Genomic DNA, 17,063 nt, shown 5'->3' with positions numbered 1-17,063 from the left:
AACATGAATAATCTATAAGAAATAATTGAATGTTAGAATTTAAAAAGAAAAATGACTATTAAACTTTTTTTCCAATTCATTACTAGAATTTATAGCCTACTTTTGAGTATCCCAACATAAAAAGATAATCTGAGATACTATATTCTGTTGTGAGCAACAGAACCGAGAAACGTAAATTTTTCTATTTCTTGAATTTACTCATCCCTTCTTTCTTAATTTTGTTTAGGTACTGTACTCTCTTTTCTTCAATAAGAATTTCTCTAACCAAATAATGACAAAGTTACATTCATGTGATTCATCTTCCGGGAAGCTGTTATATGTTATTGCACATGGATATTACATGTCAGAATATATTAGCAGTCAAGCCTATGCTACATATTAATTTCACTCCTATAAGCTTGGCTACATTATCTATCTTAGTAATTTGTTTCCGTGACTCTCAGTAGGTCCAAAATTGCACTCCATGTACCATGTATGTAATTAAAAAAAAAAAAAACTAAGGTTATAAAACTGAAATTCAGCATGGATGTTTGAACCCCATGTATTTCCCTGACTTGTAGTCCTTCCAAATATCCATGGCTCCAAAGCTAGTCATTAGGACAATGCTGAGTGCCATCACTAAGCTAACAGAAAATACTATCAAGGATGGTCTTCCATATTTTTTGATTGCTCTATGCACCACTAATAACCCAAGGAGTGATGCAATGAAACATATTATGGCCAATGTTACTGCTGTCTCTATGTGTTCCATTCCCAACATTACATATTGCAATGCTGACATGGTAGATGAGAAGAACACCATGAATGAGCATGTTGCTGCTGTTACCTGCACAACCAATATAGTCTTTTACACATATATCCTATATTGTCATATCAGCAAAAATATCTGTCTAACTATGTTATCTCAAAAGTTATACAGATACCAGCATGTATTTTGAAATTAAAACTCCGAACTCAGATTAATCATAAATAATGTCATAAGTGTGATTTACCTCAGGAGGTACTCCAACCTGAATTAGAAGTGGACTTATGAGCATTCCACCACCAATTCCAAATACACCACCCAGCATCCCTGCTAGTAGTGCCATCACTGGAAAAATCATCTTATTTGGTTGCCCACTTCTGCTTAGGCATGGGCCCTGCATAATCAAATTTTAAGGGAAGTTGAGTAACTTAATTGAATAGAGAAGCTTCTATTCTAAATTCTAATCAATATTTCATGAATTCAATTAGTTAAGAACTAGTTTCCACTATGTGATGTTCACTAACTTCTTTTCTAAGCACAATCCAGGCAGTGAAACCTATAGCCAGAGGTACTTGAACTGATGAGAGGATCCAATATCCAACACCACATGCCTCCATTGGAATTATACTCTGCACAATTTCACAATTCAAAGTATGCCAATCAAATAAAGTATCTGATTAAATAAATCTGCTAGATCGAAATTGCCTATGGCTATAATAAAAAGAGTGAAAGAAACTGTTACCTGTCCATATTTATTGCCACGAAGAAGATAGAGGAAGAAGAAACAGAACCAGACTAAAAGCAACACCCCCAATTTCAACCAAGGGATACCAAATTTTCTATTCTCTTCAGCTGCAAGAAGAGGCTCAAGACTCTTCAACCCTTCATCATTCTCTTGTTTGTTCTCCTGAACTAGCCTCTGGCCTTCTTCATCAGCAGCATTATCCCCATTCTCAACTGCCTCAAACCCTTTCTTCCTAATCTCTTCTGACTCGGCCTTCCAAAACAGTACCCCATTGATGCAAGTTTTTGAGGTAGACCAAGTGAGAAAGATGGCAAACAACAAAGTGATCAACCATTCTGGGAACACAAGGTTGCAGATAACTCCAATGCTCACTCCCAGCAACATACACGGTTCTGACAAGAGAGCTATATCATAGTCAATCAATGATTTGCCACCAAATCTAGTACTAGTGGTGCAGAGGAGGTTGCAGAAAACGTTTGCAATGGAGCCTCCAGTGACCATGAAAGCAGAGAGAGACGAAGCTGTTTTGAGGTCTAAAGAAGCAACAATGGTGAGTATAGGTATAAAGAGGCCACCACCACCGATCCCACCAGCACTGGATATGGAAGAAGCCACGAAACACAAGAGTGATGCAAGAAGCATGTGGCCTGATAAAGGTACCTTGGCATGTTCTTGTGATCCATTATCATCATTGCTGTTTCTCCATTCAAGGATTTTCTCCACCGAGCTTGTTTGTGATTTTGCAGAGGAGGGGTTGATGGAGTTGAAGGCTACGGTGAAGATGAGAAGGAAGCATGAAAGAGAAGCGTGGTTCATGATTGGAATCAGTGGTGTGTGGTTTGTGTGTTGTGGGGTTTATATAGTGACACAATTAAAGGAAGAGGAAGCATATGATAAAGAGTATGAATAAATACAAGTGAGTAAAAACAAATAGACAATATTGGACCGAATCTCCATTCAATTCTTTTTTTTTGCTGAATAAAACTATATAAAGATCACACTGAAACACACCATCTCTCCTTTAAATTAGTTAAAACAAGATTTTGCTGTTAATGATGGTATATAGAATTAACTTTTAAAAATAAATTATTAATGTTAGCTAATCTTTTTATTATTTTTTTTATCTTTATCTTTTAGAAGATTTAGAATTTTTAATTTAAGTCAATGATAACAACAATGGATGGCCGATCATAAAGGGTAAAATTTTGATATTAAGAATGGTGTTGGAAAGAAGAAAAAAATATGAATTAAAATTGACTACCAAAAATTAATTTCTAATTAAAGTAAAAAACCGTGGAACTTTTATATTACTCGATTTGATTCCGCACATAAGTAGTGGTTTTAAATTCAATTGTCGTAGGAAATTAGGATTTGTTAGAAGTCGAAAAAGAAAATATCTTTTGCTTTCATATTAGATATTCCTTCTTTAATTTATTAAATAAAATAAATATGACAGAAGACTAGAAAGAAAGAGCGTTTCTAATGTTAATTTTAATTTTAATTTTATTTTGGATTTTATAAGATGATACATAAATATTTGTGGGATTATTTGTTATAAATAGTAATTTAAAATTAAAAATAAAATTTATTTTTTTAATGTTTAGTTTTAAATTCTTAATTTAATTAAAATTTTATATTATTTTTAATTATTTTATCAATATAATTATACGAATAACAAAATTTTATTAATTCTTTATTAAAATAATATTGTATTTTTAAGATAATATTAATTTTATTTTATTAACTAATTGTAATATAGATTTTATTTTTAAATAATTTTTTTTAAATATTAAAAATAATACTTTAAAAATATTCTATTAAAGATGCTCTAAAAGATTAAAATATTTACTAACTAATTAATTGCACATTTATTTTCTAAATATTAATTAAAAGGATAGATTAATATTGTAGAATTAATTTAGATGAGTCAAATAGGCAGTAGTAATCTATTCCTCAGACTCCAATAACTTGAGTTTTATTTGTTCAACCACTTTGAAACTAGAAATTTTCAATACAAATCTTTTTATTATTTTAAAATAATTTTAAATTAAACTTAATTCTTTAAAAAATCTAAATTATTAAAATAAATCAGTTTATAATTTATCAACGTTGAAAAATATATGAATTATCAAATGTCAACTATATGTTAATTATATTTTAAAGAATTTAATATATCTCGATTTTGGAATGACTAAGAAAAGTTACGGCTAAAAATTTTAAATATAAAATAGAAACTATGATAATAGAATATTTTATTTTCCAGAGTTTCAGCTTTGATTTTATTTGTTATTTTACATAGTGACATGCAAGCTTTTCAATTATGTTTAGTTTTCTCCACTCATGCAACAATATATCGGAGGAAAACACTGGTCGAGATTAGGAGTGACAATGAGTGAGGTAAGATAAGATTTAAATTTAATTTTTAATATTATCTATAGATTAAGATTTTTATATAAATTTAATTTTATTTTATTTGTAAGTTGAGAATATTTCAATTTTAGTTTTATTAGTTCTTAATTTGTGGATACTCAATCTTATTTGTAGGTTATTAAAAAGATATAATATTATTATATAATTTGATAATAATTTAAAATAGTATTGATTTTTATGTAAAAAATATTAAATTATTAATTAATCATCTTTTTTTAATAATTAAGTATCTTTTATATTTAATAAAAAATGTTTGGTCAATATTTAATTAAAAGAAAATAATACTAAAAACTTACTTTTTTTTCCGATTAACAATACTATTTGATTAATAATATTAGTCAATCTTTTTAAAATTATTTAATTTATTTTAAATTATAAATCTAAAATTTTAAATCTTTAAAAAAGTAAAAAAAATTTAAATAAAAAAAGATAACTAATATTAACTCTCCAATTCACCAAACATTTGGTCTCTCTATTTTTTTTTGTTAAATTAAATGAACGGGTGAATAAGTTAGAGTTAAACTAAATGCATACACTTTTTATGTCATATTTTAGGTTAGAATCTATGATACATGACTGTGTATGATATGCATGAATATAAATAATGATGACTATACAGTAATTTTATTTTTTTAAGATGATTAAGGACTGCTGACAAATGACAATTTGATTTAGATTGAGTGAAGATTAGGTTCAAGCTTTCACCTTTGGTAATTACTATATATCCTTGCCAGACTTTTCTAGATATTACATAATTTTGAAAAAGGAATCTATCGACATAGGATGGGTCGGCATCAATCCAATGAACATGAACACACATATGCCAAGATTCCAAGGTCTTGGTCTCCGTAAATTTGAAGGGTATTATATTAGGTAATTATTATGATGCTTACAAATATTTACCTAATTTTTTAAAAGAATTAAAAATTAATATTTAATTTTAAAAATATAAAAATAAAAATTATTAAATATTTAAAATTTATTATATTAAATAAATTAAACAAAAATTGGACACCATATTATAAGTATCATAGAATTTATTATTATATTATTTATTACAGAAATTAATTAATACTGGAATAATAGATTGTGAAACTTAATTAGTGAATGTATAAGAAAAAGTTTAGGAGACCAGTAATTTTTGTATTTTTTTATGAGTACTTAATTATCAAAAAAAAATAAGTAATTTTCTACTATTAAATATAATTTCACACTATTAAAAATATTATTAATGATCCATTAATAATTACAAAACACAAAAATTATTGTCCTTAATACTCTTCAATGTATAATTGTGCTAAAATTTGGGCAAAGACATAATAGAGAATAATATCTCTTTGATAATCTAGAAGAAAGAATTGGTAAAAGCTCTTTCAGCCTAGATCTCTTCATCAGTTCATCATTTGCTTAGGGGTTGGTGGCATCATTATTATGTGCGTGAGATTAATAATTTTAACTAATTTTTTTTTGTTATCAAATATTTTTGCATGGATAATTATAAGAATCTCATGAATATATATGTCGTGATTTGCATGCAAACTCAGTTTGTACAAAACAAGGTCAATGTTAATATTGATGCTTGAATGACGTCGGGTTATGTTATAGTGGATGGAGAAAAGCTTTCCAAACAAGTCTTTATTTGTTTTTAAAATAAATTATGGATATTAATTATTTAATTATTAGATAAATAATTTGATATATTTAATTAAATTATTTAATATAAAATATATTTGATATCTTCATATGCATAACACCATATAGTGTGCGTTTATTTAGTAAATGTGTCTACCTAAGATATAAACACATTGATAAATATTTATTGTTTGATTAGTGAGACAAAATTTTGATAGCTACAAAAAAAAAAAAAAAAACGTAAAGGTACATAAAGACATAAAAGTTATGTATAACATTGAGTGATAAAATACGAGATAAGTTTTAATGTAGTCTCTGAAGTTGCATTCGAGCCTTATAGTAGTCCTTGAACTTAAAAGTTATTCATATTCATCCCTGAAGATTGAAGTTGCACTCGGGACTCAAACTTGTTCTTCCGACAATTTTTGCCCACCTGGCACTATCGGAAAGCTGAGTTGGCAAGTTTCGTGACACGTGGGTATTACAACGGCTAGTTGATGTGGCAGAATAAACTATTCGGAATCAATTTGGTTCCTCAAATTAAGTTAAAATCCTAATCCCCAATTTTGAAGCCCACAGCGCTCTGTCTTCTTTTCTCTTTGGTTCTCTGTTCTTGTCTTCCCCATCTTTAAAGCCCAACTGTTATGGCAAGCGCAAGCAATGCAGTTGGGAATTAAAGTGTTTGATTATATGCATACTTCTGTTCCTGCACTTCTGTTTAATGAAATGGAAATAGACAGGGTCTGAATTACTCTTAATTTTGTAACACATGACAAAATATAACCAAAAAGCTAACAAAACTCAATTCAAGAAAGCCATAATTCATATTGGTAATGTTTCATCCAAAAAAAAAAAGGCATTATAGAGGCAAAACACCAAGTATATCAAAGTTGTTAACATTTTGACCTCATAAGTTTTAGATACTAAAATCTCCAACACTAAGACAACGTTTAAGAAAGTATATATGATAAAAGACTTCAGCAAAATAGATACACAAAGACACCATGTGTCCCCTGTCCCTAAACATAATCATCCTAATCTTCATTTTTTGTGCCTGGGTGCCTTGAATTCAGGGGTGGACACAAACTTCATAAGGTTTGCAAGGCTTGTAGAATTCCCCTGTGTTGCACCTTGCATAGGGTTAGATGGGGGATTCCTTGCTGGTTGACTGCTTCCTAATGGATAGCTACTCCCTGAAGTTATTTTTTCATCATGCTTGGAGAAATTTCTTTTTAGAGGGACCACATCATGAACTTCGACAACCATGTTGGTTGGCCAGCCATGAACTTTGAACTCCTCATAGTCTGCGTCACCAGACCACATCGGGACCCAACTTTTAGATTCCTTCACTTTTATAAAAAGCTGTCAAACACTTGTTTTCGAGCACAAAAAGAGTCTCTACACTTTTATAAGTGACATCAAACTAGTCCCTAAACTTATGTAAGTGACATCAGACTAGTCCCTAAACAGCACTGTTACATACAAACAGGACATTATGCAGCATGTATAACAACCATCACTTCAGGAATAATTCAGCATATATAAACTGCAGCCTATTGAAGATATTGAAAACAGTGTATCTGTGAAACAATGACTCCATTAGTTATTTCAAGAAAGTAGGTATTGAAGACAATTGATAAACAAAAATAAAAGAGAAAGTATACCTGAGTGGATTGAGCTATAATAATTACTCGAGAACTGCACCTCACCGAATAGACAACTAATCTAAATTTCAGTACATAGACATAAGTATGGGATTTCATAGAATAAAACTGAACAGTGGTTGGCAGATAGTTGCCACTCATTTGGTCTCCAACGATAGCCTAGAAGAAGTACTTGCTGCAAGATTCCACCCTTACTCTCCAACTTGTCAAATGCCGCCCAAATTACCTATGCAAATTTAGAATTGAAATCAGACATCACTGCTAGTAATAGATTGGAAATGTAAAAGGATAGAATAATCAATTATTGTCCACTAATAAGAAAGGAATAAACATTATTGATGTCACATCAAGAAATCAAATCCAGCTGTGCTGAGAAAGTGTTACATCAAGAACATTATTTTGATGTAATTAAGGATAACAGTTCTCTAGACACTCACTTGAATCTTAATGGATCAAGCCATTAAAATTTACATGCCCTTTCCAACAACTAATCTACTAGTCCAAACGAAATTCATCAAATAGTTTGACTATTCCAATAGCTAAGTTAACTTGATTGACAATTGCAAAACTTACTTTATAATTAAAGTTAACACAAAAATATCTGAATGTAATTTTATTGTACCATATGTATGCAAGACATCAACGACATATTACATTCAGTTTAACTAAACCAACCCAATATAAAGAAAAGAAGTTAGTTAAATCAGTCAAATTCAGAATCCATTATCATGACACATTAAGTTCGTTTAAGAAGATTAATATGGATATCCCGAATGAGGTGCAAAAAATTGGTGTGCTACAAGAAATTTCAAATCTCAAAAGATCTTTAGTTCTAGTGTGATCGTGCAAAAGGTCAAAGTTCAACAAAAATAGACAAGCTGTACAACCACAAAAGATGTCTTAAAATTAAGATAACTGTATCCTTAAAATTAAGATAACTGTCTATCCAAATTGTAAACACTCATTGTACTACTTTCTTAAATATTCCCTGCATCAACATGTTCAAAATTCTATCCTACAAAGTATCATTGCAGAATAAACAAGGCACATGCTCACCCACAACTTCATAAAATAGCAACAGTAAAACTTCATCAGCAAGTACACTAGTGAGCCTAATTTTCACAGAATAAAATCTTCACCCTGGATAGGCCCAAAATGAAGAGTTGCAGTTGCACACAACATACTACAAACTCTCTTTAAAAATATGCACCATAACTCCTTATTCAAGCACAAAACAGTACTAAGAGGCTAAATTACTAATTAAAAGGAACTGAAATGCCAATAGAGTAAAGCAATTACATTCAAATATGCAATTGGGTTTCTAAGTTCTAACCAAATATCCATCCTTTTATATCCATAAATACAGCAATCAACAACAATAATACTTACATTATAGTTTGGGCAACCCAAAAACGGTCTTTCTGGATTAGAATCCGTCTCTGACCACCGTAGTACTGGTCTCGACCTGCAGCCACACCATTCTGGCAAACACGATTCTCCTCATGATGCTTTCAAATGATCGTGGGTTGTTCGAGCTCCCAACTGTATTGCTCGCGCTTGCCATAACAGTCGGACTTCAAAGATGGGGAAGACAAGAACATAAAACCAAAGAGAAGAGAAGACAGAGCGTTGTGGGCTTCAAAATTGGGGATTAGGGTTTTAACTTGATTTGAGGGACCAAATTGATTCCGAACAGTTTACTCTGCCACATCAGCTAACCGTTGTAATGTCCACGTGTCATGAAGCTTGCCAACTCAGCTTTCCGGTAGCGCCAGGTGAGCAGAAATTGCCGGAAGGACAGATTTGAGTCTCGGAGTGCAATTTCATAAATGAATATAGGTAACTTTTAAGTTCAGAGACTACTGTAAAACTCGAGTGCAACTTTAGAAACTACTTTTAAGTAATTTGATATATTTAATTAAATTATTTAATATAAAATATATTTAATATCTTTATATGCATAACACCATATAGCGTGCGTTTATTTAGTAAATATGTCTACCTAATATATAAACACGTTGATATATATATATATTTGTTGTTTGATTAGTGAGACAAAATTTTGATAGCTACAAAAAAACGTAAAGGTACATAAAGACATAAAAATTATGTATAACATTGAGTAGTGAAATACAATATTTTTAACATTTTTTTTATTATATCTCTATTTTAAATTTATAAACCCAAAACTATCATTTAAATTCTTTTTCTTTTTCTCTTTTTTTTCTTTCTATCCACACTCAAAGCACAATGAGTTTAACTTCTTCTCTTTTCTTCTTGTTACTCAGGCTATCACCGTCTCTTCTACTTTTTTTGTCACTATTGTCTCTCCTATCTTCTTGTCACTAGTCTATTACTATCTCTCTTTTTTCTTTCTTTTCATCTAAATCAATGTCGCCTCTCCTGGTTTGTATTAATTTTATTGGATTAAATTTGTTATTTAATTTTAAATTATTAACGATAATTGTTTAGTTGAGATAATAATTAATTGTTAACGGTAGTAATTTAGTTAAGATAATGGCCGTAAAATGATACTACTCCGATTAAGAATAATATTAATATTTTAATAAGATTGTGATTTATGTGTTTTATCTTGTATTTATATACCAAACAAATTAAAAAATATATATCTTTTTTTTTATGTCTTTTTGCCTCTATGTGAAGGGATGCACAAAACAAACGTAGCCAACTAGCCATACTTAATGGCAGGTAAAGCAACTTATAAAGCCAAATGAGTTGTTGATTGCGTTGATCTTTAACTATATACAAATAAAAATAATACAACCTCATTAATTTCTTATTGACCATTGATCTTTTAATATAAATGTCAAAGTAGCCAATTAAATAAAAACGCTTAAAACGTTTTTTTTAATATGTTTTTCAGTAATTAAAATTTAATATATATAATCTGTTAAATTATATTATTTTTATCAAAATTAAGCTAGACAAATTAATTTAACCGAAAAAATGACAAATCAAATTTTGAACTGATTTAAATTAATATTATTTTTTTTATAAAAAATAACTACAACATCCTTATTATAAATAATGATTAAAATACTCTTATATATATATATATTTTAAAAATTATAAAAATCCTAACTCTACGATAGAAAAATAAAGAACTAAAATTTAGAATTTTTAAAATTAATATGTATAATAGAAATATTTTAGTCATTTTCTATAATAGGGTATTGTAGTCAATTTTTATAAAAAAATAATATTAATTTAGACCAGTTCAAAATTTAATTCACCATTTTTCAGTCAAATCAATTTATCTAACCTAAACAAAAATAATATGATTTAATCGATTATATATGTTAAATTTTAATTATTAAAAAACATCTTTATAAAAAAACGTTTCAACGTTTTTATACCCATAATATATTAGAGGAGTGCTACACATACAAGTCTTTTTGACTTACAAGTCTTACAAGTTATTAGGCCTTTTAATGCGTTATTCAACGTTTCATGTTTTCAAAGTGCTACACTCAGAACGGTTCTTCCTCTTCCTCTTCCTCTTCTTCCTCTTCTTCTTCTTCCTCTTCCTCTTCCTCTTCCTCTTTCTCTTCTTCCTCTTCCTCTTCCTCTTCCTCTTCCTCTTCTTCTTCGTTTTTTTTCGATTTTCATGGTTTCTGAAATCAAGCTTTGAAATCGTTTTGAAGAAGACAGAAGATGAGGAGAAAGAGAAAGAGTTCTGAATTATGCAACAAATTTTTGGTGTATTTCTTAAATACTTTGGGTGTATTTTTCGTAATCCTTTTGAAGATAATGGAACTTCAGAAATACACCCAAGAAGTATACCCAAAATGATTACAGAAATACACCCAAAGAATTACAGAAATACACCCAAACGGTTACAGGAATTCACCCAAACGATTATAGAAAATACACCCAAAGGATTACAGAAAATGCACCCAAAGGATTTAAAGAAATACACCCAAAATTCGTTAAAATACATCTTATGCATAATTCAGAACTCTTTCTCTTTCTCCTCCTCATCTTCTACTGCTTCTTCTTCTTCAAAAACGATTTCACCAAATCGGAAAAAAAAAGATAAAACAGAGAGAAAAGAACGTAAATGAAAAAGAAGAGGAAGACGGTGAAGAAGAACGTGCAGAAACGAAAGAAAAGGAGAAGAAGAAGAGTAAGAGGAAGAAGAAATAAGAAGAAGGAGAAAGAGAAGGCAAGAAACAAAAGAAAAGAAGAAGAAGAAGACGAAGAAGAAAAAGAATGGTTGAAAGCGTGTTTTGAACGTTAGTTTTAATTGAATTTGTAAGGCTTACAAGCCTTAATCGCTTGTATGCGAAGAATTACTCTAATATAATAGCGACCTGAGTCATACATGAGACAAAAACAATATATATTAGAGTAGTAGGCAACTTGCTAGAGATTTCATTTCAGTACCACGCGGCGGCTGAGTGGCACTTCTAGTCTAGTGCTCATTCATGGTTCAAAGTCTAAAATGATTATGTTTATGGTATCGGTGCCAAGAACAGGACATAAACGAACCCTCCATCATTCTGCTTTATTGCTTTTAATTAGTAATCACTTTCTATCTATTTCCTTCTCTAATTTCCAGTTGCACAAACACCCCTTTCTATCAACATGTTTTTGCCAATCACATGATCGATCTTATCTGTACTTATTCATATTTCAAGACTCATATGTGACCTAATTATCTCACATCCATGCATTATTTATGATAAAAACTTTCTCTTGAAATGTTTTGAATACCACAATCATCATTTCTCTTTTTCTTTTTCCAAATATGCCAAAAGTAGGGATAAGTCATTGTACTAATTAAAGTTGTGTTTTACTCCTATACCTGTGCCTTGGTTAGTGGTTACATTCTTCAATGATTTTGAATACTTTTCATTAGTTAAAAGAAAATAATTTTTTAATGTTGAAGAAGATACTCAATTATGTAAATACATGAAGTGAATTTCGTTTTTCCTTCCAAGGGAATTTTGGTTCTGAAGAAGTTACAGGTTGGAGATGTGTGTCTTTTGGTGCCTATCAAGTGACAAGAAACACTTTAGGCCTTTAGGGGGAAGGGGTTAAATAACCTTTAATTCGTATAAAATTAAATAGTGATTAGTGGTAGAGTGACAGGGCAATGCAAGTGGCCATGAATTTCCAAGCCCAAATCAAATCACTGTGATAATGTGTCTAGTTTTGTTAGTCAATAATGCAAGATTTTCAGTGGTGGTGAGTTGGTGACTGCCACAACATATAACCACTTAATTAGAAGGATTTGGACTACCACCCACTGATTTTATTATTAGAACATGTGACTGAAGTCTGAACCCTTCATTGACACCAAAAAGGAACAACCTTTGGCACTTAATGGCAGAGAACTCAGATCATGCACTAATGTACTATATACAGTAGTACCGTGTCGTTGTAATCTTTCTAGGGACGTGTAGCCAAGTATTTCCATTTGCCATAACAAGTTAAGAACTACAAATATATATGCACTCTAGATATCTACTGATTATTAAGTGATCTTAATTTAATGAAGCCAAATAATTAATATAATTATATAAATCCTCCCCTGCTAGGTCTTAACTAATAACTGATCAGCTTTTATATATATATATATATATATATATATATAATTGAGTGAAAGCTCGACTGAATTTATTTTTATGTATTGATAATTGAGAATGCCAAATCATTTAAAAACTTTCAACTATCAACTTTGCATGACATGAACACTGTCCACCAACGCAAGAGTTGCTGTAGTAATGAGGAGACGAGACAAGAGTTTGTTCATCAAATCCATTCGCAGAAGAGATTATAATCATCAGGGAAATCAGAAAACACATTTGATTGTGTGCATGGAATTCTTGCATAGTTCAAAATTAGAATTCACAATATGTTGATCACTACAATAGGATACATCATCATATGTGTAACTTCATTTTCATTCACATCCAGCAAAGTTTATTAAATATATATATGCATTCATAATTAACCTTATACATACTAATTTCTTATAACTCAACAATTTCACCACTATCCGTAGTAGCAGAAACAATTTCTAATCCCCTAGCAAGCATGTTAGAATGATCAATAAACTCATGATTCTCTTCCCATACATTGGTCATGCTGTTGTAAACTTGAAGCATTGTTGGCCTCTCATCTGGAAAAGGCTGAATACACTCACAAGCAACTTTGACAAGAGTAAACACTTCATTTTCAAATCCTTTCCCAATAAGAGACTTGTCAATTGCATCATAAATAGTTGAAGGGTCACCAGATAAGTCAGCATTGTTAGATAAACACACCAATTCCTTCAATGTTTTTCCGGTGACCAGTTCAAGAAGCACACTACCAAGATCAAAAACATCCTTCTTGCCATCCTCTACATAAAATGTCATGCCTAGATCATCATGTTTGTTGGGGTTCATAAACTTAGCCTCTCCAAAATTTGATAGTTTTGGTTCAAAACTCTCATCAAGCAAGACACACTCAGAAGATACATTAAGATGGACAACATGCCAATTGCAAGTGTGATGAAGCCATGATAAGGCTCTAGCCATACCAAGTGCAATCTTGATCCTCTGTGGCCATGTCAATATCACAGCCTCAGATTCCAGAGGATGCAACCATTTGGAAAGTCTTCCATTTGATGTATATTGGTACACCAGAATCCTTTCCTTATTATCCACACAGAATCCAAGCAGAGGAACTATGTTTCTGTGTTGAAGCTTCCCAAGAATCCTTATCTCTAAAAGAACTTCTCTCTCAAACAGTTGAGAATCTGATAGCCTCTTAACAGCAAGGTGCCAACCATTAGCTAGAACTCCCTCATACATTATTCCCATTTTTCCCACCCCTATGGCATTGTCAATAGAAAAGCTTTCGGTAGCATCATTGAGTTCTTCTAAGTTCATAGTGGATGTCAATCTTTCCACTAGTAGCGCTATCTGTGGATTCAACTCAAAACAGTCAATCATCTATGAAACTTATTAGCCAACTCAACTTTTAGTAAATGATTTTTGTATGAAAAGTGATGAACACTAAGTTCCAGTCATTTCTTTGGATACTATAAAACAGGACAAGACAGAACCGAACACATTTATTTTAGCAACCCATAACATTCCATATTCTTATATTTCTTTCCTTCTAATAACATGGCAGGATGAGACAAAGGGGTGGTTGAAGGGAGTACCTGTTGGGTTCCATTGTGTTGCAAGTGCAGAGGTAGCAGTTGGCGTATGTGATAAACAAGCGGTCGCATCTTCCACCTTATGAGGGAACAAACATATTTCAATGTATCTAATTTGGCGGGCTTCATGTGTTTCCTAGTCCTAGAAGAAGCACGGAAGCACATGGTGCGCACAACAACACAAACGATGAAGGATAAAACAAAAGCAAGAAGGAGGGCAACCTTAAATGTTAGGTGTAGGTGTAGGTGGAGGTGCTTGTGCGAGGAGCATGATAACAAAGAATGTCCTCCACAAAGCCCTCTATTATTACCATAGCTAACAGTTACTGAATCATATGCAAAGTTAGGCACTGGTCCTGACAACTCATTGTTGGTCAGAGACAGTGTCTTAAGCCTGCGGAGACTCGCAAATTCTGGTGGGATTCCACCACTGAGCTTGTTGTCATCAAGCTTGAGAGTATTCAGGTAAGTGCAGTTAGCCAAAGATGGTGGAATCTCTCCGCTGAACTTGTTACTTGAGAGATCAATGGTGGTAGCAAAAGTGAGTATTGTTGATATATCAGAAGGGATGGGTCCCCATAACTGGTTTATAGAAAGATCTAAGCCAGTCAAAGATGAACAATTCCGAATGCCCCGCGGGAACTCCCCCTTGAGACCCATGTTCGATAGTTTCAGATTGAGCACTCTGTTTTCATCGGGATGCCAGCACTCAACGCCACTAAATCTACATATGACACCTTCGGTTTTGTTGTTGAAGTTCCAGGATTGTAAGTAGTTATATGGATCTTCCAAGGATTCTTTGATGGATTTCAAACAGACTATATCTGTGTCAGTACCATGGCCTGGTGTGAAAACGGTGAGCAAGAAACACAACAAGGCTTGGATGATGTACAGGAGAATAATACCCATTCTTTGTATTGATATGTTTGTGACTCTCTCTATGTAATGGAATGTAGGATTAATAGATGAGAATGTTGTTCACAAGGGAACTCACATGAAGTTTCCTACCTCATTGCTTCGACTTGGAGCCAAGAAGAAAAATACAAATATTAAAGACTTCTATCTGGTTGACTCTTGAGTCTTGACCAAGATACACATGATATTCCATCCTAGCAAGGGAAGTAGGGAACTATGTTTCTCTCATTGTATCTTCCAATAATCCTTCTTTCTAGCTCCACCTGTTTCATCAGCAGCCCAATGAAGTTAGACAAAAATTTTAAAAATATTCCTAAGTTTTAGTTGTCAGAAATATATTTAATGTAAATAAAAAAATTTTCGGACAAAATTAAAATAAAATAAAATTTATGAATATTTTTAAAATTTTTGTCAAACTTCGAAGATAAAATATATACTTTATTCAATATAAAAAATAATGCCACTATACAATCAACAAAATTTATTATTATTTATCTATTAAATTTTATATCTTAATATTTAAATTATAAATTCTAATAATATAAAAATAAAGTGTTAGTTTAAAGTTTGATTAATATTAATAAATAAATATAAATTTTGTATTATAAATTTGTTTCGGTATTATTAAATTGTTAGAAAAAAAATTTTCAATAAAAAATATTTTTTATTTTTTTAATGTGTTTTACAAAATTTTAGTACTAAAAGTAAAAAGACTTAAAAAAATATTTTTTAAAAGTTATAATTTATATTTTTTTAAAATTTTTTATTTGAAAGAAAAATATGTTTAACATAATAAATAAATAAATAAAATATTTTTATATTATTATATTTAAATATAATTGTTAAATAAAATAATATTTTTATATGAGATATCTAAATATAAAATTATTTTATTTAAAAAAAAAAATTTGTGTCTATAGAAGTTGTGCTTGATTTGCCTAAAATAGAGATAGAGTAAAGTGAGACCCAACTTTTTATGTTTGAATTATATGAGTGAAATATAGGCACTATAAAAAAATATCTTTAAAAAAATCATTTGAAAAAAAATCTTTTTATAAAGATTTATCTGAATAAGTTCTATTTCTCAAATAATAAAAATTACAAAAATTATGTTTAATAGATACTTTTAACATTTTAAATAATTTTAGTAAATATAAATACTTATTAATAATAAATTTATATTAATTTTTTTATCATTCAAAAACACAGATTAATTTTAAAAACTATGTTCACAAATCACAACCATTTTTTTTTTGGTGACTGAAATCACAACCATTTTAAAAGGCTTTCTTTACTTTTGAATGAGCTTCTTTTTTTCCAATAAATTGATAGCTACAGCAAATAGCCTAACAGAGGAATAAGTCCACACGCGAAATTGATATATTTATGACAGTCAAATTTTTAATGTCCCAAGTCTCACATTGTTTGATATATAATTGATATTAATATTAATATTAATTAACTAACAGAAAATGGTGCAAAATATTGAGCTCTATTAACTAGTAGAAGAGATATTTTTAAATGCAATATACAGGAAGGATAGAATATATTTAGCTCTATATATACGGTTACATTTTTGCGCTCTGGCTATACCCGTTTCATTCTATAGCGTTAGTAGTTTAATTAATCTTCTATTAGCAGAGTTAAGAAATTTATCAAATGCTATAGATTTCAATAATGTTTTGTAAACAACTCAAATCAAACAATTATGTAGACAACTACAGCGTAATATGTATGTATAAATATAGTAGAACC

At 30.5% G+C, this 17,063-nt stretch overlaps 2 protein-coding genes across 2 annotated transcripts; both read right to left on the bottom strand.

Annotated features, from left to right (window-relative positions):
- Window positions 1-100: 100 nt before the first annotated feature.
- Window positions 101-2,333, bottom strand: LOC130969638 (sulfite exporter TauE/SafE family protein 5-like). The gene is made up of 4 exons (XM_057895464.1): window positions 1,488-2,333; window positions 1,270-1,374; window positions 993-1,139; window positions 101-826 (listed from the first exon to the last, which is right to left on the bottom strand). Exons 1-4 carry the CDS (start codon window positions 2,304-2,306, stop codon window positions 518-520), a joined length of 1,380 nt encoding a protein of 459 aa, XP_057751447.1. The 5' UTR covers window positions 2,307-2,333; the 3' UTR covers window positions 101-517.
- Window positions 2,334-13,130: 10,797 nt separating this feature from the next.
- On the bottom strand, window positions 13,131-15,361 carry LOC130967575 (probably inactive leucine-rich repeat receptor-like protein kinase At5g48380). The gene is made up of 2 exons (XM_057892497.1): window positions 14,397-15,361; window positions 13,131-14,151 (listed from the first exon to the last, which is right to left on the bottom strand). Exons 1-2 carry the CDS (start codon window positions 15,300-15,302, stop codon window positions 13,216-13,218), a joined length of 1,842 nt encoding a protein of 613 aa, XP_057748480.1. The 5' UTR covers window positions 15,303-15,361; the 3' UTR covers window positions 13,131-13,215.
- Window positions 15,362-17,063: the final 1,702 nt, after the last annotated feature.

Source organism: Arachis stenosperma, chromosome 3, assembly GCF_014773155.1.
Source record: "Arachis stenosperma cultivar V10309 chromosome 3, arast.V10309.gnm1.PFL2, whole genome shotgun sequence".
Classification (NCBI taxonomy): Eukaryota; Viridiplantae; Streptophyta; class Magnoliopsida; order Fabales; family Fabaceae; genus Arachis; species Arachis stenosperma.
This window is presented reverse-complemented; position numbering and strand designations above follow the sequence as displayed.

Coding starts and splice junctions, on each gene's coding strand:
- LOC130969638 (XM_057895464.1), bottom strand. CDS start 2,306: ATGAACCACGCTTCTCTTTCATGCTTCCTTCTCATCTTCACCGTAGCC. Junction 1,375..1,487: donor GTGGCAATAAATATGGACAG/GTAACAGTTTCT, acceptor GAAATTGTGCAG/AGTATAATTCCAATGGAGGC. Junction 1,140..1,269: donor GGATTGTGCTTAGAAAAGAA/GTTAGTGAACAT, acceptor TTGATTATGCAG/GGCCCATGCCTAAGCAGAAG.
- LOC130967575 (XM_057892497.1), bottom strand. CDS start 15,302: ATGGGTATTATTCTCCTGTACATCATCCAAGCCTTGTTGTGTTTCTTG. Junction 14,152..14,396: donor AACACAATGGAACCCAACAG/GTACTCCCTTCA, acceptor TTGAATCCACAG/ATAGCGCTACTAGTGGAAAG.